The sequence below is a fragment of the Podarcis vaucheri genome, assembly GCF_965113315.1.
Source record: "Podarcis vaucheri genome assembly, chromosome: 15".
Classification (NCBI taxonomy): domain Eukaryota; kingdom Metazoa; phylum Chordata; class Lepidosauria; order Squamata; family Lacertidae; genus Podarcis; species Podarcis vaucheri.
Window position 1 is genome coordinate 30,055,225 of NC_138753.1, and position 21,273 is coordinate 30,076,497.

Genomic DNA, 21,273 nt, shown 5'->3' on the forward strand with positions numbered 1-21,273 from the left:
ATTAGGGCTTTCACCCAAGTGCCAAAGTGGAGCAGCTGTGTTTGGATGCTGCCTTCCCTGGTGTTTGTGCCCCTTGTAAAGGAATGAGCAACACCAATTGTGTGGGGGAGGTCAAGAGAAGTAGCCAGGCAGAAGTAAAAGTGATCCTTCTTTGCAAGCACTTCATCTGCATTCATGAGCGGGGTGGGGGGGAGAGAGAGGACTTCCTTTTTATAGATCAGTCAGCGCCAGATTCTGCTACTCTTTACATGGAGTGCCATGGGAGCATAAACTAGACTCCTAGTTCAGAGTACTGTGCTCCAGTCCCTTCCACAGGTGCCAGTCTGCAGCAGGCTCCACCCAACTTCCATAGCCAAATGCTATTGGCCTGTGGTACACAAGCCACACCTACACATTCTCTTAATAAGTCCCAGGTCAGGTTCCAGAGTTGCTTTTTGGTCTTCACATGGGTAAAGTCCAACAGCTTTCTTTGCAGCAATTCTCTACAGCAAATAATTGTTCCACCAGGATGGCCTGGTGGGTGCTCCTGGGTATCTGCGTAGCTGTTGCTGGGCAGCAGGCAGTGGCAAGCAGCTTACCACCACCCTGTGACAGGTGAGTGAGTTTTCTGGGGCTATGGAGAAACGGGGGTGAGGGTAGGAGGCAGGAGTATGAGCTTCTTCAGGTTCTACCCAGGAGAGCATTTTTGAAGACCTTGCCACTGCACTAAAACTGAAGGGATCCCGAGTGTGCTGCAGTGGTTAGTGCTGCCCTAGGAGACAGGAAGATCCCTTCTCAGCCATGAATCCCTCTGAGAGAACTGCATTGCTCGCTGGGGGAACAGCAGGAAATAAATGAGGTTATCAGTGATGTTACAGTATGTTCTCCCAGGGTGGTAGGAGGCACCCCAGTCAGGGGGCTTAGATGCTCTTCGCTCTGAACCATGGTTGCTGATCTGATGAAAGGAGCAGCCGCAAGGGCCCCTTTGCCAGCATCAGGCAGGGCTCACTTTCATCTCTTGAGGGAAGTTGGCTGCGAGAGTGTCAAGTGGTCTGAGCCTCCCCCTACTGGTTCCACACTGTCCTGCTGTTCTCAGATGTTCTGTGCCAGGCAAAGTGGCTGGCTGGTTACTTGCCAGGGAGAGTGTGGAGAACCTCTGTCCCCTCCATGCCTTGCTCTGCTCGCTTTCTAGGATGACTGCAGTTTTCTCCCCTCTGGTCTTCCATTGTGTCACCTCTTCCTCAGATGTATGCTGTGAAAAATCTTTCAGCTCTCAAGTCACTTTGATTGGGTGAAGATATTAGTGTGTATTTGTAGGATCCATGTGCAGCCCATGCTCACTGTAGGAAAGGATAACCCCAAGGTCTGGCAGGCAATTCCCTCCCCGCTCCCCACTGCCTTTAGAACAGAAGGATTCCGCTGGTGGTGGTCTTTGCTGACCCTCTTGCACTTGCTTCTTTCTCCCCACCCCTCCAGTGAGATCTACTGCACCGGGGAACTGCTGAGGCAGGTCCAGCAAGCCAAGCTCTTTACAGATGACAAGTTCTTTGTGGACATGCCGCTGAAGGAAAGTCCAGGTGAATGGCCAAGGCCCAGTCAACCCCACCCTCCACCCAATGGGGAGATGCAGGACCCTCATTATTCCCCCAGCCCTCTTCTCGCTGAGGCCAGAGCCTCTCCCCCCAAAGGGTGTATCTATTTGGCTTACCGAATACCAGGTTTTCCGGCTTCTGTAACAAGTCAAGGCAATTTGCTGTAGCTTTCAAAGTCTGAAACGTACACAGTTTGGAATGTGCCAGCTTTGGATAACACCCGGAATGACAGCAAGACAAGCTTGCAGGTGGAACCTGTCATCTCCTGAATGGTGTGGCGGTCTTGGGGGACAGCCACCCAATCTCTGTTGGAGTGGCCTAATTTGCTGCTTGTTCACACGGCAAGAAATGTGCTGGTGCTGTGAGGTTAGACTTCTTGGGGATCGATGGCTGGGGCTTGCTAGAACCATCCTTATCTCCTATACCCTGAGTCTAGACAAGGCCTGGTCTTTGCTGTGATATCTCTTCCCTTCACAGAGGTGGTTCTGGAGCGATTCCAGAAGTTGGTGAACGAGACACCTGGCAGGGACTTGTCCCAAGAGCAGCTGAAAGTATTTGTAGATGAAAACTTTTCCCCACGAGGGCAGGAGCTTGAGAACTGGGAACCTCCAGACTGGACAGACAGGTAGGGCTCTGTTGCTCAGTGTTGACCACCTCTACCCACTTCCTCTCTCTACCAGCACAGCTTGGGGGGCGGGTTTCGGGGAGCAAAAGAGCTGGGGCTGGGCGCTGTGTGCTCCTGTTCTGTGCCTTTCAGACTGTGAGGTGTTTCAGAGCATTACAATGTGCTCTTATGTGGAGCTGCCATCTAGGACTCTTGAGAAACTTCGCTGTAAAATGTAGCAGCACAACTATTAAGTGGGACTACCAGGTCTTCAACAGTCACACTGGCTTCTAAGTCCTTTCTGGGTTCTGTTCAAAATGTTGGCATTGACCTATCCAATCCTAAATGTATTGGGGCCAGGTTACTAGAAGGGCTGCCTCTTCTCCCACAAACACGAACCTGCCTGGTTGCTAAGCTCAGGGGCTCCTCTTCATCTTGCCACCTTCCGAGGTGAGTTGGGTGGTGACTCATACACAAGGTGCCGCCCTTGTGGTAAGAATGGGCTTCTGTGCCACCTTGCTCATTACTTGAGGGAACACACCTTAACCACATTAAGTTGAGCACTGCCCCATTGCAATAGAAGAAATAAATGCTGGGTCCCTAACTGGACTTGCTTTATTTCCTTGGCTCCACGTTTTATTTAAGAAGAAGACGAAGAAGAGGAGCTTGGATTTGATATCCTGCTTTATCAGTGCCTGAAGGAGTCTCAAAGCGGCTAACATTCTCCTTTCCCTTCCTCCCCCACAACAAACATTCTGTGAGGTGAGTGGGGCTGAGAGACGTCAGAGAAGTGTGACTGGCCCAAGGTCACCCAGCAGCTGCATGTGGAGGAGCGGAGACGCGAACCCAGTTCACCAGATTACGAGTCCACCGCTCTTAACCACTACACCACACTGACTGTTGTGTTCCCTCAACAAGGTGGTTTAGAAGTCCATTCTTGCCACACCCTGTCATGAGAACATAGGAAGAGCCCTTCTGGATCAGGGCTCATCTAGTCCAGTATCGTGTTCTCACAGTGGTCAACCAGCTGCCAATGGGAAAAACACAAACGGGACCCCTGAGGACACGTTCATCCTCCCCTCCTGTGGTTTTCAGCAACTGGTGTTCAGATGCATAGCAGCCCTCCCATCATGCTGACAGAGCATAGCCATCATGACTTAGGAAATCTCTGAGTGGTGGTGCCTGGCACCGTCCTTCTCCTTTGCCCAGGGTTTTGAGAACTAGGTGAGAGAGCCTCGTGAAGCGCCTCAAGGTCTCAATTGTTGCCTTCTCTTTGGGAGTTGCCATGTGGCCCTTGAGCAGCTGGACTGGCCTCCCCATCACTCTCTTTGCTCTCTTTCTAGCCCCCAACTTCTTCAGGGGATTGCGGACAAGAAGCTGCAGTCCTGGGCCCGGGATCTGAATGCCATATGGAGGCAGCTAGGCAGGCAGGTAATCCCCAAGGGCCTCCAGAGCTGAGGGCTGGCTGTGCCCCAGCAGAGGTTGACAGACAAATCTTTGCGATTTCGTTAGATCATTGGGAAAAACTTTGGAAATCAGATATTAATTTCACCACATGCATTACTGTCAAAGAAAACATTATGAAGATGTTTTACTGGTGGTACTTAACCCCTGTAAAACTGGCTAAAATTTATAAATTAACATCGAATCTGTGTTGGAGATGTAAGGTATCAGAGGGATCCTTATATCATGTCTGGTGGGGATGTGATAAAATATTTTTTTTTGGGGGGGGGGAATATACATGAGGAACTGAAAAAAATGTTTAAAACAACAATTGGTAAGAAGCCAGAAACATTCCTTTTAGGAATTATAACAAATGAAATCCCCAAAGACATGAAGAGAATCTTTTTATATGCAACAGCTGCCGCAAGGTTATTGACTGCAAAAAATTGGAAATCAAAAGTACCAACATTGAAAGATTGGCTACATAATTTTTTTGAAATGATTGAATTAGCAAAAATGACGGCTACAATTAGAATGCAATCTAATCAAAATCTCAAACAGGAATGGAAATGTGTAGAAGAATACATGGCCAAAACATGCTCCAACAATAATTTATTGATATGTATAGACTGATTTCACAAAGTTAAGTCAAGTTAAGCTAAGCAGATATATAAGACTGGATGTTTAATTATTAAGATACAAAAATACAATCTCAATAATAAAGTTACAAAATAATAACAAGGAAGTCACGCATGGGTGGAGGGAAGACACAGGGCAAGAAATAAGAAATGGATAAATGCTGGTACATAATGAAATGTGAAAATGTGAATTTACGAATATAATGTATATGTATCATCATGTAAAGATTTCGTATATGTATTGCAACATTAATAATAAATAAATAAATGAAAAACCTTTGCCTTTCAGATGAAACCAGAAGTCAAAACTAGCCCTGACCGTCACTCCCTGATCTATGTGCCAAACCCACTGATTGTGCCTGGTGGGAGATTCATTGAATATTACTACTGGTGAGAACCGTGTAGAGTCAAGGATTTGGCGGGAGGGGCGTCTTCGCATGCCTGGCAGCTTCTTTTCAGTCTATTTGCTACTGCCTTCCTCTAGAACCCTGGTCTTTTCCTTCAGGGATTCCTTCTGGGTCATTGAAGGGCTGCTGCTCTCCAATATGACGGCCACAGCCAAAGGCATGATTGAGAATTTCCTCTACCTTGTGGACAAGTGAGATTCTTCCTTCTGCTCTGGCTATATCCTGAAGGGATGAGAAGGGGGAACGAATGGCCAGACAGAAGTGTTTGGGCTTATCTTTGGGAATGGAAGGGAAACACATACCCCATCAGCGCACTGTGTGCGCACACTTCATTGGCGCAAGCTGCCATACACACTCCTGCTCCAATTTTGCTTCCCGATGACAGATTGGGCCACATCCCAAATGGGGGAAGGGTCTACTATGAGCGCCGAAGTCAGCCCCCCTTCCTCACCCTGATGGTGGAGAGTTACTGGAAACACACAAACGACACCGACTTTTTGAGGTAAGAGCCCTGGTTCTCTCCAGTCCCCATCCTTTTTTTTTGCAGGGGCCATGGGGGGGGACCCAGTTTTGTGCTGGTGCTTCCTCTTCTGCTGCTTCCCCCGCTCTACGCGGGGCTGCCCTTGAAGCTGTCCCAGAAACTCCAGCGGGTGCAGAATGCTGCAGCGAGGCTCCTCACGGGGTCTCTTCCATGGGAGCATATTCACCCAGTGCTTTTCCAGCTGCATTGGCTCCCGGTGGAGTACAGGGTCAGATTTAAGGTGCTGCTTTTGACCTTTAAAGCCCTTCATGGCCTAGGACCCTCGTACCTACGGGACCGCCTCTCCCAGTATGCCCCATGGAGAGCCTCAAGGTCCATAAATAGCAACACCCTAGTGGTCCTGTGCCCTAAGGAAGTTAGATTAGCTTCAACCAGAGCCAGGGCCTTTTCAACACTGGCTCCGGCCTGGTGGAACGCTCTGCCTCATGAGACCAGGGCCCTGCAGGATCTGATTTCTTTCCACAGGGCCTGTAAGACAGAGTTGTTCTGCCTGGCCTTTGCCTTGGAATCAACTTGATCCCTTCCCCCTCTTTCCTTTTTCCTTTCTCCTCCTGTGATGAGAATGCATTTTAATATTTTAATGTTTCAATATTTTAATGTATTTTAATCTTGTTTTTAAGTTGTAATCATTCAACTTGTTTTTATTATTGCTTGTAAGCCGCTCTGAGCCTGGCCTTGGCTGGGGAGGGCGGGGTATAAATAATAATAATAATAATAATAATAATAATAATAATAATAATTATTATTATTATTATTATTATTATTATTATTATTATTTATTGAGATGCTGGGTGTGGGCAGGTGTTGGACTGCCTGCTCAAGTAGGAATGGAGCTGGTGACATGAGGACAGAAAGGTGTCCATCTTCTTCCACCATCTTCTTCCACTCTGTGCTCAAATGTGGCTTCCAAGTGCCTTTCCTGATGCCTCTAGGACATGGGCAGGCAAACTAAGGCCCGGGGGCCGGATCCGGCCCAATCACTTTCTAAATCCGGGCCACGGACGGTCCAGGAATCAGCGTGTTTTTACATGAGTAGAATGTGTCCTTTTATTTAAAATGCATCTCTGGGTTATTTGTGGGGCATAGGAATTCGTTCATTATTAATTTTTTTTCAAAATATAGTCCGGCCCCCCACAAGGTCTGAGGGACAGTGGACCGGCCCCCTGCTGAAAAGGTTTGCTCTAGGAACTTTCCCAGCCGGGACATACCCTGCCAATTGTGCCCAGTTGCTCTTTCTGGCTCTTTCCCCCCTACCTCAGGAACAATCTTCGTCTCCTTGAGGCTGAGTACCAGTTTTGGCAAGATCATCGGGCTGTCAATGTCTCCTTTGGAGGCAAGGAATACACCTTGAACCGTTACAATGTCCAAGTTGGGGGGCCCAGGTGAGGTGTGCAATGCATCACATTTGGAATTGGTTGGGCAGTCACATGCCCATCTTCTGAGGTGGCGATGGGCTTCTAAGAACTGAATTCTCACTAAATCCACATTATTTCACCCTTCTCCCAGACCAGAGTCCTACATGAAGGATGTGGAAACTGCTGCTGGCTTAGATGAAGGTAACTAGCCCTGCAAGCTTCCACCCTTTGCATCCCTGTAGGGCTGCTTTCTAGGTTGGACCCAGAGCTGAACCTGTGGGCAGAGGAGGGTTTCATGCTCCCCAGCCAGCCAACAGGGTCCCAGGGATTTCCCTCATGACCTGGTGGGGTGTTGCTTGGCCTTGTAAGCCAGGGGGAGACAACAGGAGAGCTCCATCTAGGCCTTATTTGGGATACTGAAGGCAGTGCAAGGCACATTGGGGTGGTTCTCCCTGCCCTGCCTGGTTGATTATCTTTTTTCTTCTCCTGTCCTGTTTCTTTACACAGGAGCCCGGGAAATCCTCTGGGCTGAGCTGAAGAGTGCAGCTGAGTCAGGCTGGGATTTCTCCTCTCGTTGGTTCCTCCCGGAGACATCCCTGCTTGAGGCCTCTCTGAAAGACACCAAAACCAGTGCCATCGTGCCAGTGGACTTGAACGCCATCCTTTGCAGGGTGGAACAGCTTCTGGCCACATTCTATGGGGTTCTGGGTGAGACATCTGAGATGAGGTATCCCCTGGGAGCCCAATGAGGACATAGCCTCCAACACGCCGCAGAGGAAAATTGGGATGTGTATCTTTTGGGGTGGCAGGTTTGTGGGAGCCAAACCAGGACATCTCGGGATCCAGTGAGAAGCTGGGATGACTTCTGTCATTCCCGAATGTCATGCTTAAAGTTATGGGGTATGTGGCTGCAGGGGTCTTGAATGGTGCAGCCCACATCCCTGGTGGGTGCAGAGCATATGGTTTCTTGGACTGGCTCCCAGGCACAGGATGACACAGCTGCATAGTCAGGGGGAACCTTGTAGTCCACCTCTGCAGTTGGCGTTGCACAGCTGCTGTGAGTGCCACCTTGGCAGAGGTGAGCTGGCATCCCTGTGTGATGCTGGGGAAAGGAGGTCTAGCCAGCTGGGGAGAGAGGATCCACCCTGGATTAATCGGAAGCTGAGCTTACAGGACAGAGGTTTTTTGGAGCTGCATAAATTGAGGCTGCTGTTGCCTCTCCAGGGAACAACGAGAAGGCCAACTTGTTCCAGGCTGCTCACGAGCAACGGGTGGCTGCCGTCCGTGCTGTCCTCTGGAGCAACAGTACTGAAGTCTGGCTCGACTACAACCTACACCACCAGAGGCACAACGAGGCTTTCTATCCAACCAACCTCATGCCCCTGTGGATGGAATGTGGGGTGGATGTGGCCACTTCTGAGAAAGCCCTTCGCTACCTGGAGGTAAGCAGACGTAGGGAGGTGCGACTAGGCTGGGGAGAGGGGAGTATCCGAGGTGGAGGCTGGGACCTCTCCAGCTAGCTGGAGGGAATTGGGAACAGTTCCAAGAGCTGGGGAATGTGGGCACCCTTCTCTTCACCCAGATGGATTCCTGGGTGCTCTTGGGGGCACTTTGGAGTTTAAGGCAGGCTTCAAAGGAAATCTGCCAGAGCAGGCGTGCAGGAAGGAGAGTGGAGCCAGTGGCGAAGCTGCATGCACCGCTACTGGGGGCAGAGAGCAGGCGGGGGCGTGGCTGGCACCCCTGGGGGCGTGACATGCCTTCTGGAGGGGGCGTGGCACCTGGTGTGTGGGGTGGTGGTGCGTGTCCGGGGGCGGGGGCTGCCACGATGGCACCCTACCGGAATAGCGGTACCGGGGGCGGTCCACTCCCTCCATACTCCCGTTCCTCCACCAGTGAGTGGAGCACTGTTGAAATAAGCCTTCCAAGTGCTTTGCCAAGTTTAGTGGGAGAGAAGCCCTCTGGGTTTTCAACAGGAGGCATGTTGAGCAAGAACTTCTGACCAGAAAGAGCAGTGGTGGAATGAACTCCCAGGGAAACTGTGAGGCCTTCTCCTTTAAAGGAAGGCTTTGTGGAAAACCTGCACCAAGTCCCTGGTCAGGCAGCTACCACCTGTACCTCTCCCCAGGGAGGTTCAGCTGACGCCTACATGATACACCATTAGGTGCCAGGCAAAAATGCTCCTTTAAAGTGACATCCAATGCCCACTGAAAATGTGGGTGTGTGGGTGTGTTTTTGTTATGTATTTTGTGATTTTATATTGTAACCATCCTGAGACCTGCGGGTATAGGTGGTATACATATATAATAAAACAACACGCTAAAGTTCACCTGCTACTTCTACCTCCCTACAGTACCTGTGATTTGCACTTGCCCAACTCTATGCGCTGTGTTGCATGAGCGACCCCATAGCACCCTCTGCTACACCAGCCTCACCCTCTGTCCAGGCCACTGGTCCCTTCTGTCCTGATTCCTGAAGGTGCCCTTCTGCTCATTGTTGCTCCAGACACACAGTGGCAGACTTTGGGCTCTCAATTATTAAAATGGTGCCCTGTGCAATGCCAAAATTTGGCACACACACCGCTTTCTTGCTCCACTCTATAGCATTGTTGAGGTGCCCCCTGCAGTGTGGCCAAATGGGTTGCACTGCCCTAAAACTGCCTCTGAACCACACAGTGTGTTTGTGCCCGCAGTCGAGTTCAGCGCTCTCCTATCCCCACGGTGTGCCCACCTCTCTGGTTCGAACACAGCAGCAGTGGGACCTGCCAAATGCCTGGGCCCCTCTCCAGGACGTGGTGATCTCAGGTAAAGCCCTGTTCTGAAATGTTCTAAAGGGAAAACAGAGCTCTCTCTTTGGAGGTTTACTAGTTCCAGGTGTTGCAAATATATGCCCCTCTGCCAATTGCACAGAAGGGGTGTTTCCACCCACCCCTTCTTAGTCTGCTATTGCCAGTTGCAGCCTTGCCTCACCCAGGGAAAGATGCTGCACTGCTGCTCTGCAGGGCTGCTGCCACCCCTGCTTGCATTCTGATAGCACTTTGTGCCCGCCAGGTCTGGCCAAGTCCTCGTTGCCTCGAGCACAAGAACTGGCCTTCACTTTGGCACAGCGCTGGATCAGCATGAATCTGGCTGTCTACGAGAAATACCACTACATGTATGAGAAGGTAAGACACACACACACCCCCTGTGCTCCCAGACCAGCCTTGTCTTGCTGCCGCTACATAGCACATAATCCCGTGTCTGGTATTCTTAGCCACTGCCATCCTTTATTCCCAATGGGGTTGGCGAACAGGCGTTTGCAAGCTCTCTTAGCTGTCCACCAAGCCTGCTTCGGGTACAAGAAGCGAAAACCCTCCCCGTGTTGCTCTGGGTGGAGTGATTGTCCTGCCACACACTCCATACCCAGCGTCATCCTAACCCACACCTTACTGAGGTTGTGTACCTGCCTGTCTGCCCTAACTCCCCCCTTTTTTTCTCCAGTATGATGTCGAAGGTGATGGAAAACCCGGTGGTGGGGGAGAGTATCAAGTACAGGTGAGGCATTAAGCCCTTTCCCCCATCAAAGCCATAAACTGGTGCCTGCTTCCACCACATATGGGGCTGGATGAAGTAGGGGCACCTGGCTGCAGCCGCTGTGAAGCCTTTATTGACCTTCCCATCTCCTTTTGCAGGAGGGGTTTGGTTGGACCAATGGATTGGCTCTGCGTCTCCTGCATCTCTATGGTGACCGCCTCACCTCTGCAGGCACATTACTCTTTCGCTCCTGGCTCTGCGTTGGGGCCTGCCTTGTTCTGTCCTTGATCTAGGAGTGGCGGCTGCTGCTGGCCCAGAATGTTGCTCCATCACCAAAAGTGGCTGTCCTTTTGATGTCTGTCTGGGTGGGCTGGTGCTCTGCATGGCTGGGGCCAGAGAATAAAGCCAACTTGCTTGCTTCTCCTCTGCATCTCTCTACACGCGATAACCCACCCTGACCACCACATTCCACTTGTGCAAAGCCTACAGGAAGCGAGGCAGTGTTGTGCAGTGGTTAGTGTTCGACTAGGACCAGAGTTCAAATCCCCACATGGCTGTGACACTCATGGGGTGTCCTTGGGCCAGCCACTGCCTCTCAACCTAACCTCCCTCACAGGGTTGTTCTGGGGATTGAATGAGGAAGAAGACCAAGTACGCCATTTTGAGCTCCTTGGAGAAAAATTGGGAATAGAAATGCAATAATGGCTCAATCAGCGCCTTGGGAGATCATGTCGCTCACCGTCCTCCTCCTCCTCCTTCTGGATGTTGCTTAACATTGGTCCCTTCCCACAAATATCCATTAGACCAGTGGTTCTCAACCTGTGGGTCCCCATATGTTGTTGGACTACAACTCCCATCATCCCTCAGCTCTGGCCTTGCTAGCTAGGGGTGATGGGAGTTGTAGTCCAACAACATATGGGGACCCACAGGTTGGGAAAGGCTGCATTAGACGTTGGTGTCTCAGCAAGTGGTATATTGCCTCTGAAAAGAGGGGCTTGACCTAGGGACAGTGCCTTGTAATCACTCCCAGATCTTGAGGAAAAGAGGCAGGAGCCAAGGAAGGCTAACTAGAGCATGTCTGCTTGGTCCTACCAGAAGCTTTGACACTGCGCTGCCTTTAAGCAGCTACAATGCTGTGTGCATCTCCGATTTCTCCCTTAAAGAACACTGTAGAGAAGGAGAAAGTTTGGACGAGAACAGCTGGAATCACCAAGGGGCTGCTGCAAACATTTTTAGCATAGGGGGAGTTAAGGGGGACGGGACTGTGGTATTAAATTTATGTTGGGTTGTGGGGAAAAGGAAGAGGGAGATTTTCTTGTAATACTGGGACTTGAGGGCCACCCAACAAAGGGGATTGTCGGGAGATTCAATTCAGACAAAAGGAAGGATTTCTTCAAACAGGGTCTAGTTAAACTACGGCATTCATAGTATCATAAGGGGGAACCATCTAGTCCAACCCCCTGTGATGCGGGAAACTCAACTAAAGCATCCATGACAGATGGCCATCCAACCTCTGCTTAAAAACCTCCAAGGAAGGACAGCCCACCACCTCGCAAGGGTGTCCGTCCCACTCTTGAACAGCGCTTACTGTCAGAAAGTTCTTCCTGATTCAGTCCCACAAGTACTGACGCAACCAGTAATTTAAGACAGCTTTAAAAATGGGATTAGACTTAATTCCTGGAGGATGACAATGGGAGTATCAGTAACTTCTAAAAGTCAGGCTTGATGGCACTTACAGTGGTACTTCGGATTACATACGCTTCAGGTTACAGACTCCGCTAACCCAGAAATAGTACCTCGGGTTAAGAACTTTGCTTCAGGATGAGAACAGAAATCGCGCGGCAGCGGCACAGGGGCAGCGGGAGGCCCCATTAGCTAAAGTGGTGCTTCAGGTTAAGAACAGTTTCAGGTGAAGAACGGACCTCCGGAACGAATTAAGTACTTAACCTCAGGTACCACTGTACTGGTATTGCCTCTGGCAGAAGCACCAGGCCTTAACGCAGCAGCCACTGTTCTGCCTGAGACTGTGCCTTTGCCACTGTGAGACCTTTGCTCCGCCCAAGAAAGGCCACTCAGAGGTTTCTGTGGAACTAGTGCCTGCCCTCGGTGCGATTCTGGCCAGCATCCCTCCAGGATTTGTTTAAACACAAGCAGACTTCGAACTTGTTTCTAATACAGTGGTGCCCCGCAAGACGAATGCCTCGCAAGATGGAAAACTCGCTAGACAAAAGAGTTTTCCGTTTTGGAGGTGTTTCGCAAAACGAATTTCCTATGGGCTTGGCTTTGCAAGGCGACAATGTCTTGCGAGTTCCTGCTGGTTTTTTCCCCTCCCCCCTTTTCTAAGCCGCTAAGCCGCTTATCAGCTGATCCGATCAGCAGATAAGCCGCTAAAAGCCGCTAATAGCGCTAATCCGCTAATGGGCTTGCTTCGCAAGACGAAAAAACCGCTAGACAAAGAGAATCACAGAACGGATTCTTTTCGTCTTGCGAGGCACCACTGTAATGCCCAAATCAATGCTGGGCATGGCTATGGCAACCAAGAGGGGATAGAGCTTAGCTCTCAGGACAGGCCCCCCCTGCCCAGGGGACAGATGCAAACCTGCCACCCTTTAAGAACACTACATGATGCGCACTGTGGGTGAAGTTGGGGGGATGCTGCTGTTACCTCCTGGCGGTCCCCTTTACATGGAGGAAAAGAAGCAAATGTTCAGGCTCTAGTTACATAAAAGGTTTTATTGTCCTCCCCCCCCCCAACAGCAGCAACCTCAACAGCCCTGAGGCACAGGAGGAGAGCTGCTGTAGTTTTTTAAAGCAAGGTATAAAAGTGACCACCGAGGCAAAAGAAAAGAAATCCACCTCTTCTGGCCGAGGGTAGGATGAGAAGAGGACCAGGCTGAGCTGGATCCCACCTTCGCCTGGCAGCGGGGAAGGTGTGGGGAGAGGTCTGCCTGCTCCCAGTACCCTACCCTGAGCCTTGGACTAGACAAAGCCAGGGGGAACAGGTGTCGGATGCTACTCTCTCCCCCCCAACAAGGCACATGGTGGTAGGTGAAGCCCACCCTCCCCTGCGGTTTATAGGGCAGCTGGCACAGGCCATGCCGCTAGTCCTTAGGAGGAAGAAAACTGGGCTAAGTGCCAGAAGGCACCAGTGTCTCCCCCAGCTGACTTCTGCTGCTACCTGGGCCCTGAGCACTTTTTTGCAGGAACTGAGCATGGGGCAGAGCTGGGCCTGCCCTCTGGGGTAGCGCGAGATCTTTGGCACAGGTGGCCCCACAAGGCTGCCCTCCTACAGCTGCGGCAGTGATAAAGGCCTGGCAGGGCCTTGTCAGTCCAAGCGAGGCCGACTGGTGTTTCTTCCTGCCTCCCTCGCAGAGGAAGAGGCAGCCAGGCCAGGGCTCACGGTGGCATCCTCTGGCCCTCCCCTCCATCAGTTCAGGAACTGCGTGTAGCCCTCTGCTCCTGTCACAATGACATCCATCCAAATGCGCATGGCCTCGGCCGATGGGGCCACCATGTAGTAGAGGCGGTCGTGAGTCTTGACGCAGAAGGTGAGGGCAGGGTTGGGGCTCTGCCGAGAGAAGAGACAGGCTCACCTGGCTGTGCAAGCTGCCCCTAGCTAGAAGGTCTCTCCCCTTTCCCCCAAAATTGGTTCCGTTAGCACTAAGGAAGTTGGAAAGAGACTCAGGGCAGCTAGAGGGAGTGTGTTAAGAAACCAGCTTGTGGAACGGAGAGATGCCATATCTACCCCCTGACCAAAAATCTCTGACCCCAGTAAGATTAAGCAGAGGCTGCTTTTCCACAAACACCCCCCATCTTGCCCCCACCCCCCAATGCACGGTAGGGAGCGTTGAGACCAACCTCTCCACTGAAGGGGGCAGGGAGAAAGTCGGCTAGGTGCTGGAAGAGAATAGAAAAACAGGAGAGAATTAAAGGCACCTTAGGAGGAGGAGCTGGGCTTGAAGGCTGGGTGCAGCCACCAGGCATGGCTCAAGTTAGTAGCAGAAGCGCCCAGGGCCAGTTTGACTGCAGGATGAAACATGGCTGAGAGGAAGCTGGGCTGTGATTGCAGTCGGTGGCAGGGCCCTGTGAATGTTGACCTCCAGCCTGCATCATTTTAATATTTATTCTGCGTTCAGAGGACCCGAATTCTTTACCAGGGAGTACCAGCCAGTGTCCAGCCTGCACACCTTTCAATGCCATTCTGACAGCCAGGAGGGTTGTTGTTAATTATTATTATTTTGAGAAGTCATGGCACGCTGTTAAATCCTGTCTCCCGCTCCGCACACAGGCACTGAGCTCAGGTCAAAATGCAGCCGAAACCCTCCAGTACAAGGAGGCCATGTTAGTTCAAATACTCAAGGCAGTGCAGCATTTAGGGGGAGTCACCAGGCATGCCTATGAAAGAGGATGGTACCTACACTGGCCAGGTTGAGAGAGAAGAATCCCTTCTGGAGGAGGAGGAGGAGAGAGAGAGAGAGAGAGAGAGAGAGAGAGAGAGAGAAAGAAAGGGGCAGAGAGAGAAGGGAAGTAAGAGTCTAAGAGGGAAGGAGGCTTGGCTGTATGGCTGCGTTAAATCCAGCAACACCCTGACTACCCGTCCAGCCCCCGCCCCCATGTGAAGTGGCTGCCCCCAGAAAGGGATCCTGTATTCCCTGCTTCGCTCACCTTGGCTGCGCTGCGCAAGTGATCGTAATAAACCTCCTCAATGGCCTGGAAGTAGATGAGGCCCTTGAGCTTCGTCTCGTGCTTGTCTGCATAGGATAGAGAAGAGGGGTCAGCAAAGTAAGGCTAATTCTGGGCAGGAAAGAGAGGGCAGGGCTGTTATAAGAATTCTAAGGTCTCGGATATAGAATAGATGTTCATAAATGTTTCAGGTAAGCACACATACATAAGTATATAAACCACGTGTCTGAAATAGTACAGGAGAGCAATCCTGAAGCCATTTTGATTCTCTCAAATTGACCTCAAATATTTCTCTGCAAGGAGGAAGGAAATGGGGAAAGCTTTCCAATGGTCTTTGGACTGTATGGGCTTACACCTCCCTGCAAATACAGTCTGGCAAGTATCTGTTAAGCTGAGCAAACTATCAATATGTGTAAGAGTTTCATGAACTAAGGTGTTTACCATCTCAAAGGAATGAATAGCTACCCATAAATTCCATTGAAGGAGGCATTATCCTGGCAGACAGGAGAGAAGCAACACTCTCAAATTTCTGCTGGAGACCTCTGCCTCCTGTGATGTATGTATGATGTTTTGGGGAGTAGCTACAGGGTGGGCAATTTCAAAAGTCTTTATAGGGGCTTGTGCACCATTCTTCAGGGTCTCTCCTATCTCTTTGCAAGGAGGGGAGGGAACTCCGTTGCAACAGAAAAATAAAGATCTGCCTTGCCTTCTATGGATCTTGCCTCCATCCATTAATCTCTGACTAATCATGGACTTAGAGGACTCAGTCCCTTGGGGAGTTGGGCAGCAAAAACCAAACCCCTTAATTTTTTTAAATAACAGGGCTTACCTGCGTAGTAGGAGAGAGTGCGCCGCAGGCGGTCAAAAACGAACCACCGCTTCTTCCAGGACTTGATTTTACCCCCCATCTTGACCAGGTAGCCTTTGCACATCTTCTCGGAGAGGATGACATGGCTGCAGGTGTCCACGCTGTGGCCAGATGATTCAATGTGCGAACGCAGGTCGAAGTCCTCTTTGCGGATAGGCAGGTAGCGCGTCAGGGGGCGGGCCTGTGTGGGGCAGAGGGCAGTTCCCATGTCGGGCCCAGTGCAGCCTCCAGGGCTCCCAGCTCATGGGAGCCACACTGAAGGAGGAGCTGCATGCCAGAGCCAGGAGAGACCCCAAGTTTGTTCAGCGCAACCAGCTGCAATCCCCAAGCCCGCTTAGCTGGAAGCCCAATAATGCCCTCATTTCACATATTTTGCTTTTGTGCCTGATGACCGAGCAGGTCAGATCGTGCATGAACTTCATTCCGTGTCAGGGAGTGGCAACGGTTCGTTCAAAATGGCGGCACCCGGACTAGGCCAGGCCCATGGAGGGAAGGAAGGGCTCAGCAGGGCTGGCTATGAAGAATCCTGGCAGGCTCCCCTCTTAAATGCTGATTGTCCTTTTAGACCCCCAACCCCAGGGAGTTTCCCAAGGTCCAGTGGGAGAAGCCACATGGCATGATTTACTGGGCAGCGAAGCAGAAGCCTCCCTGCCACCTGTTCTGCCTCTCCTAACTGGGACCAGAAGAATAGGAGCTGCGCTCAGCCCCTTGCCCCCATACCTGGGCAAACTGCTTTTCTCGCATCTTGACCTCCTTCTCAATGAGCTTCTGCCGCCGCGCCGTCTCATCCTGCAGACGCCGCTCCAGCTGCTCCCGCCTCCGCCGCTCGTCCTCCAGGGCCTGGCGCCGCAGCTCCATCTCTTGCTCCTGCAAGGGGCACCCCACATCAGCACCTTGCCCTGTCCCACCCTGGGATGCCACCTGCCCATATGTACCCATACAGGGATGCAGAGTCAGACCCGTTGGACCATGTAGCTCAGGACTGCCTACACTGACTGGCAGCAGCTCTCCAGGGATTCAGGCAGGAGATCTTCCCCAGCTATACCTGGAGATGCTGAGGATGCAATTGGGGAGCTTTTGCTTGCAAAGCAGATCCTCTAGCACCAAGCTTTAGCCCTACCTAGTGAGTTACTCTCTTTTTGAGGTGTCTGCTGTAAGACTCCAGCGCTTATGGTTCAGAAGAAAGGGATGCTGTTTAATGGGAACATAAGTTGCCTTATGATATGACTGGTCCATTTAGGTTCAGTGCTGCCTACACTGACCAGCAGTGGCTCTCCAGGGATTCAGGCAGGGGACATTCCCAGCCCTACCTGGAGATGCCATCAAGCATTGAGCCTGGGACCTTCTGCACTACCAATGAGCTTCCCTTCCCTTCTTGACTCTGCACCAACATTTTCCCCAATCAGCCCATGTGATTGGCATCAGCCAGAGGGAAATAATCCCTCACCTGCTTGCCAAGAAAGGAGAGCTGATAAGAAACCCTGCCAAGGGGGAGGGAACATTTTTAGTTGGTGGAGACCCAACATCCACGTGAAATGCAGAAGGGGCTGCAGTGCCCAACCAAGGGGAGGGAGGAGCGTAGGGGGAATACAAGAGATAAGGGGAGGTGGCTGGGATGTCTCAGCCACCAGCTTTTCTCTCACCCGCGATTCCATCAGGCGCGACTTCTCCGCATGGGCTTCCTTCAACATCTTCTCCATCTCCTCGATCTTCCCTGCATCTGCCCCGCTGGCACTGCAAGGCAAAGCCAGGCTGTCAGCGGCGAGCCATGCCAGTGGGCTTCTCTGCTACGGGGCAACACCCAGACTGGGCAGAGGCAACGCTCAAGAGCCATGCGAGAAATGGAGGAAATGGATGGATGGTGGTCGGAGGGAATACTCACTGCTTGCGGGGAGGGCCAGAGGGCAGCTCTGTTTCTGCCTCCCTGCAGGGAGCTCTGCCTTCAGCCCAGGAGAAGCTGATAGAGATACTTGGAGGGCGGGGGAATGGGGAGAGGGTAGTAGTAGGGGCAGAGAAGGCAGCCAAGCCCAGGGTTGCCTCTCGATCCACAAGAGAGGAAGAGAGTGTCCTCCTCCTTCCCTAAGCAGGGCAGGGGCTGAGCTGCTCTCCCGGGCCTCAGGGACGGCGGCTGTTGTCCCGCTGTACCTGGAGACGTTGTCCGGGGAGCAGGCGGAGTTGCCGCTCGTGGACAGGTTGGTGTCGAGGCTGTCGGAGCTCTCCAGGCTGAGGGTGTCGTAGGCACGCTCCCCGTCTTCGTTGGCGCGCAGGCCCAGGCCCCCCGGTGGGTGGTGATGGAGGATGGAGTGGTGGATGAGGGGGGAGTACGGAGAAGGGGGAAGGGGCTGCCCATGCAGGGCCTCCCACTGGGACTGAGCCTCGGCCGCTGCTTTCTGCTTCAGGTCGGCCAAGCGCCTCCGCTGCTCCTCAATCACCTGCTGGCCTGCAGAGATGCCCAGGACAAAAGCAGGCTGAGCGCCGGGGGCAGCAGCTCAGCGCCCTCCCGCCAGTCCCTGAAGGCATTCCTATGCCAGGAAGACACCCACATGCCCCAATCTGGGGCAGAGATGCCCAAACCACCACCCCCTCCCAACACCAGACCAGCGAGCAATGGAGCTGGCTGGGCTGTGGACATTCTCCTGCCCCCCACCCCAAACCACTCTCTCCTGCTCCCCAGCACCCACCCTTTTGCTGAAGGGCCAGTTGGCGCTTGCTCTCGATATCCTGCAGGGTGCTGGCCAGATTCCGAGGGAGGCTGCCGGTGCCGTTTTGTGGGGACAGGGAGTTCTGCGGGAGAGAAGCAGTTTGGAATCCAGACCTCTCAGTCCCAGCTGCCCCTAGAGCAGGGTGCTATGCTGTCAGGCTTCAGAGGAACCAACCCCACACGGTAGGTTGCCAGGAATGGATAAGACAAGGAAGTTCTTACCAATGCTTTTTATTCAGTATTCACAGAGAGAGGATTAGAAATGCGGCTTCTTTGAGTAATGGTGTTGCTCCGAGCGAAACCCCACCCCCTCCGTCTTTCCCATTATGCCCACGGTGGATGAGCTGTGCCTTCTGCCTCTGAGCTCTGCTCTCCTACTTCCAATGCCCACCAAGTTCTGGGAGAAGGGGGGGTCTGGAATACTTTCTAAATACACTGAGTCTGTCAGCTTTCTCTCCCCTAGTTCTGCTTCTTCCCCTTCCTCCTCCTCCTCCTCTCCCATTATTTTCCAGCTTCCAGCTTCCACCTGCCTCTGAACTGTGATCTCCCTCAAACCCCTCTTGTAATACTGAACTGTCTCCCTCTTCTCTGGAGGCGGTTTCCATCATTCCTCATCTGCCCAGTCCCTGACAAATGCTCACTGACTGAGGAAGGGGTGCTGTGCTCCACTGATACCAGTTCCTCAGCTCCATCAGTCAAATTGGCCAGATCTTTGGGGGGCGGCAGTTGCTGCAGGGGGGGGGAGAGAAACAGGAGGGTTTTCTGGAGATACTCACACGGCCCAGCTTGGGGTGCAAGTGGAATGAGGGACCTCAGGGGATGCAAGAGGGAGAAGGGCCTGAGTAAGGGGCTTAGGGGCAAATAAATAACAACAACAACAACAATTTATTTATACCCCGCCCATCTGGCTGGGTTTCCCCAGCCACTCTGGGCGGCTTCCAACAGAACACTAAAATACAATAACCTATTAAACATTAAAAGCTTCCCTAAACAGGGCTGCTGGCGAGGCTCCCCCCCCCACCTCGCCCGCTGTCCCACTGTACCTTGGGTGAGGGGCTGCGTCCCAGAGTGGCCACGTTGAGCTGCGAGGAGGAGCTGCCCCCTTTGGGCCAAGCCAAGCTGCTGGAGCCACCGTCCATCTTGGAGCGATAGACCTGCAGGAGGGAAAGAGGTTTGGCAAAGAGGGCGTGGCTTGTGCCCACGTGGGACGTGAGGGGGGGCCTCCAAGGGGCACAGCAGCACCTCATCCGGGGATGGTTCGTTACCTGTCGCGGGTCTGGAGACAAGTGAGCTTTAGCAGGCAGAGGAGGAGGAGGAGGGGAGGAGGAGGAGAGACAAGCAGCAGGGGGGCCTGCTTCAGCCTCAAAGCCAGCTGGGAGGTCCTGGGCGAAATGTGGCAGCCGCACTGCGCTCTCTGCCCACCACGGCTCTCTCTGAGGGTGACGGGCAGAGGGTGGTGGCGAAGGAGGGCAAGAGAGAGAGGAAGGAGACAGCGTGAAAGACTTGGACAGGCAGCTGGCCGAAAAGCAACAGCACGCAGGCCAGACAGGTGTTAGGCACCAGCCCCTGCCCACCCTGCAGAGATGTGTGGGTCTGGCTCTCTTGCACCTTATTCTTCTAAAGGAGAACTCACTGAGCAGCAGGATATACTGTATTTTTCGCTCCATAAGACGCACCTAGTTTTTAGAGGGGGAATGCAAGGGAAAAAATTTTTTTTAAAGGGAGCACTGAGCAGAGCCTGTCTGCATCCCAGGCTCTGCTCAGCGCTCCCTTTCACGAGCCGCGTGGAGCGTGGAGCACTTGCAGGCTTTTCCCCAGGAGGGAGAAGCCCCCAAAAGCTGCACACCCACCCACACGGCTCGTGAAAGGGAGTGTGGCTCTTGGGGGCTTTTCTGGGAGGTGGGGGAAGGGACTGAGGGGCTGCCCTCTGTCCCTTCCCCCACCTCCCACAAAAGCCAGCAAGAGCCGTGCGCTCTTTAAAGGGTGTGCGGCTCTTGGGGGCTTTTCCCGCCTGCCTCCCGCCTGCATTTGCTCCATAAGACACAGACACATTTCCCCTTACTTTTTAGGAGGGAAAAAGTGTGTCTTATGGAGCGAAAAATACGGTAAGTATTCTAAGTAAATACACCTCAAGGCCAAAAGAATCCTCCCTCTCTCTCCCACTGCCCCCAACAGACAGACAAACACACACAGTTATAACTCAAGGCCCCCCCCCACTCCTCCACCCCTGCCCCAGTGCCTTGCCACCGTGTGCAGGGCAGCCCGCCTACCCCCAAAGGAAGCGATGGAGGGAGGGAGAAGGTAGCAAGGGGGTAGGGGTTGCCGCAGAAGCACAAACCTGGGGGCAGCTGGAGGAGCAGAGCAGCGCCGCCGGCAGGGCAGTAGCAGCGGAGTCTGCCGCAGGGGGGCTGGGGGAGTGGGCAAGCCCTACAGCCGACCTGACGCTGCCCAGAATCACTGCCAGCTGGTCAGTTGTCACGTACTGGGCAGGAAGGAAAAGGCAAAGAGTGAGAGGCAGGCTGCAAGCAGTCCGGGAGTGCACAAAGCCGGAGGAGAATGCAGGGGGGGGGAGGAAGCTGAGGGGGAGGCATATGGGGAGAACACCAGTCTCCCCCACAGCAGTCTTTTTGTGGAGGAGGCTACGCTAGGGACCCCCCAAAGAGTGGGCTAGGCTAGAGTAGGCTCCTTCTTGTTGGGAGCTAGCATGGAATATGGATGTACCCCCTTTCCCACCTGCCCCTAGACATCTCCCTTGGCTGCGTGTACTGTTGCACCAGCCTCAGCAATGGGACCGGAAAGGCAGGTACCTCATAGGACAGTGGGGGCGCAGGTGAGGGGACGGCAGGTGCGGCGCTAGCATCTGGCCCACAGCCGCAAAATGGGAAAACGTCAGAAAGTCTCACGTACTCCTAGAAGCAGCCAGGCAGAGGAGGAGGAGGAGGAGAATCAGAGA

At 52.7% G+C, this 21,273-nt stretch overlaps 2 protein-coding genes across 14 annotated transcripts in view; one reads left to right on the forward strand and one right to left on the reverse strand.

Moving 5' to 3' along the window:
• The first annotated feature begins 425 nt into the window (after nt 1-425).
• On the forward strand, nt 426-10,489 carry TREH (trehalase). The gene is made up of 15 exons (XM_082200455.1): nt 426-594; nt 1,456-1,556; nt 2,049-2,196; nt 3,519-3,606; nt 4,546-4,646; nt 4,762-4,854; nt 5,049-5,165; nt 6,464-6,586; nt 6,711-6,760; nt 7,067-7,267; nt 7,784-8,001; nt 9,249-9,360; nt 9,607-9,719; nt 10,036-10,089; nt 10,227-10,489. Exons 1-15 carry the CDS (start codon nt 446-448, stop codon nt 10,359-10,361), a joined length of 1,803 nt encoding a protein of 600 aa, XP_082056581.1. The 5' UTR covers nt 426-445; the 3' UTR covers nt 10,362-10,489.
• Nucleotides 10,490-12,786: 2,297 nt separating this feature from the next.
• PHLDB1 (pleckstrin homology like domain family B member 1) overlaps nt 12,787-21,273 on the reverse strand; it is a 44,302-nt gene continuing 35,815 nt past the window's right edge. For 4 of the 13 annotated variants that reach the window (XM_082200217.1, XM_082200209.1, XM_082200210.1 and 1 more), the window contains 13 exons: nt 21,128-21,229; nt 20,659-20,802; nt 19,586-19,753; nt 19,364-19,474; nt 18,301-18,403; nt 17,765-18,059; nt 17,263-17,353; nt 16,340-16,486; nt 15,581-15,800; nt 14,734-14,819; nt 14,487-14,516; nt 13,927-13,965; nt 12,787-13,636 (listed from right to left, as the gene is read on the reverse strand). In XM_082200217.1, coding sequence (XP_082056343.1) covers nt 13,496-13,636; nt 13,927-13,965; nt 14,487-14,516; nt 14,734-14,819; nt 15,581-15,800; nt 16,340-16,486; nt 17,263-17,353; nt 17,765-18,059; nt 18,301-18,403; nt 19,364-19,474; nt 19,586-19,753; nt 20,659-20,802; nt 21,128-21,229 — 1,677 coding nt within the window. In that variant the 3' untranslated portion in view covers nt 12,787-13,495. The remainder of the gene's footprint in view (nt 13,637-13,926; nt 13,966-14,486; nt 14,517-14,733; nt 14,820-15,580; nt 15,801-16,339; nt 16,487-17,262; nt 17,354-17,764; nt 18,060-18,300; nt 18,404-19,363; nt 19,475-19,585; nt 19,754-20,658; nt 20,803-21,127; nt 21,230-21,273) is intronic. The other 9 variants (XM_082200216.1, XM_082200219.1, XM_082200220.1 and 6 more) reach the window with 6 other exon arrangements.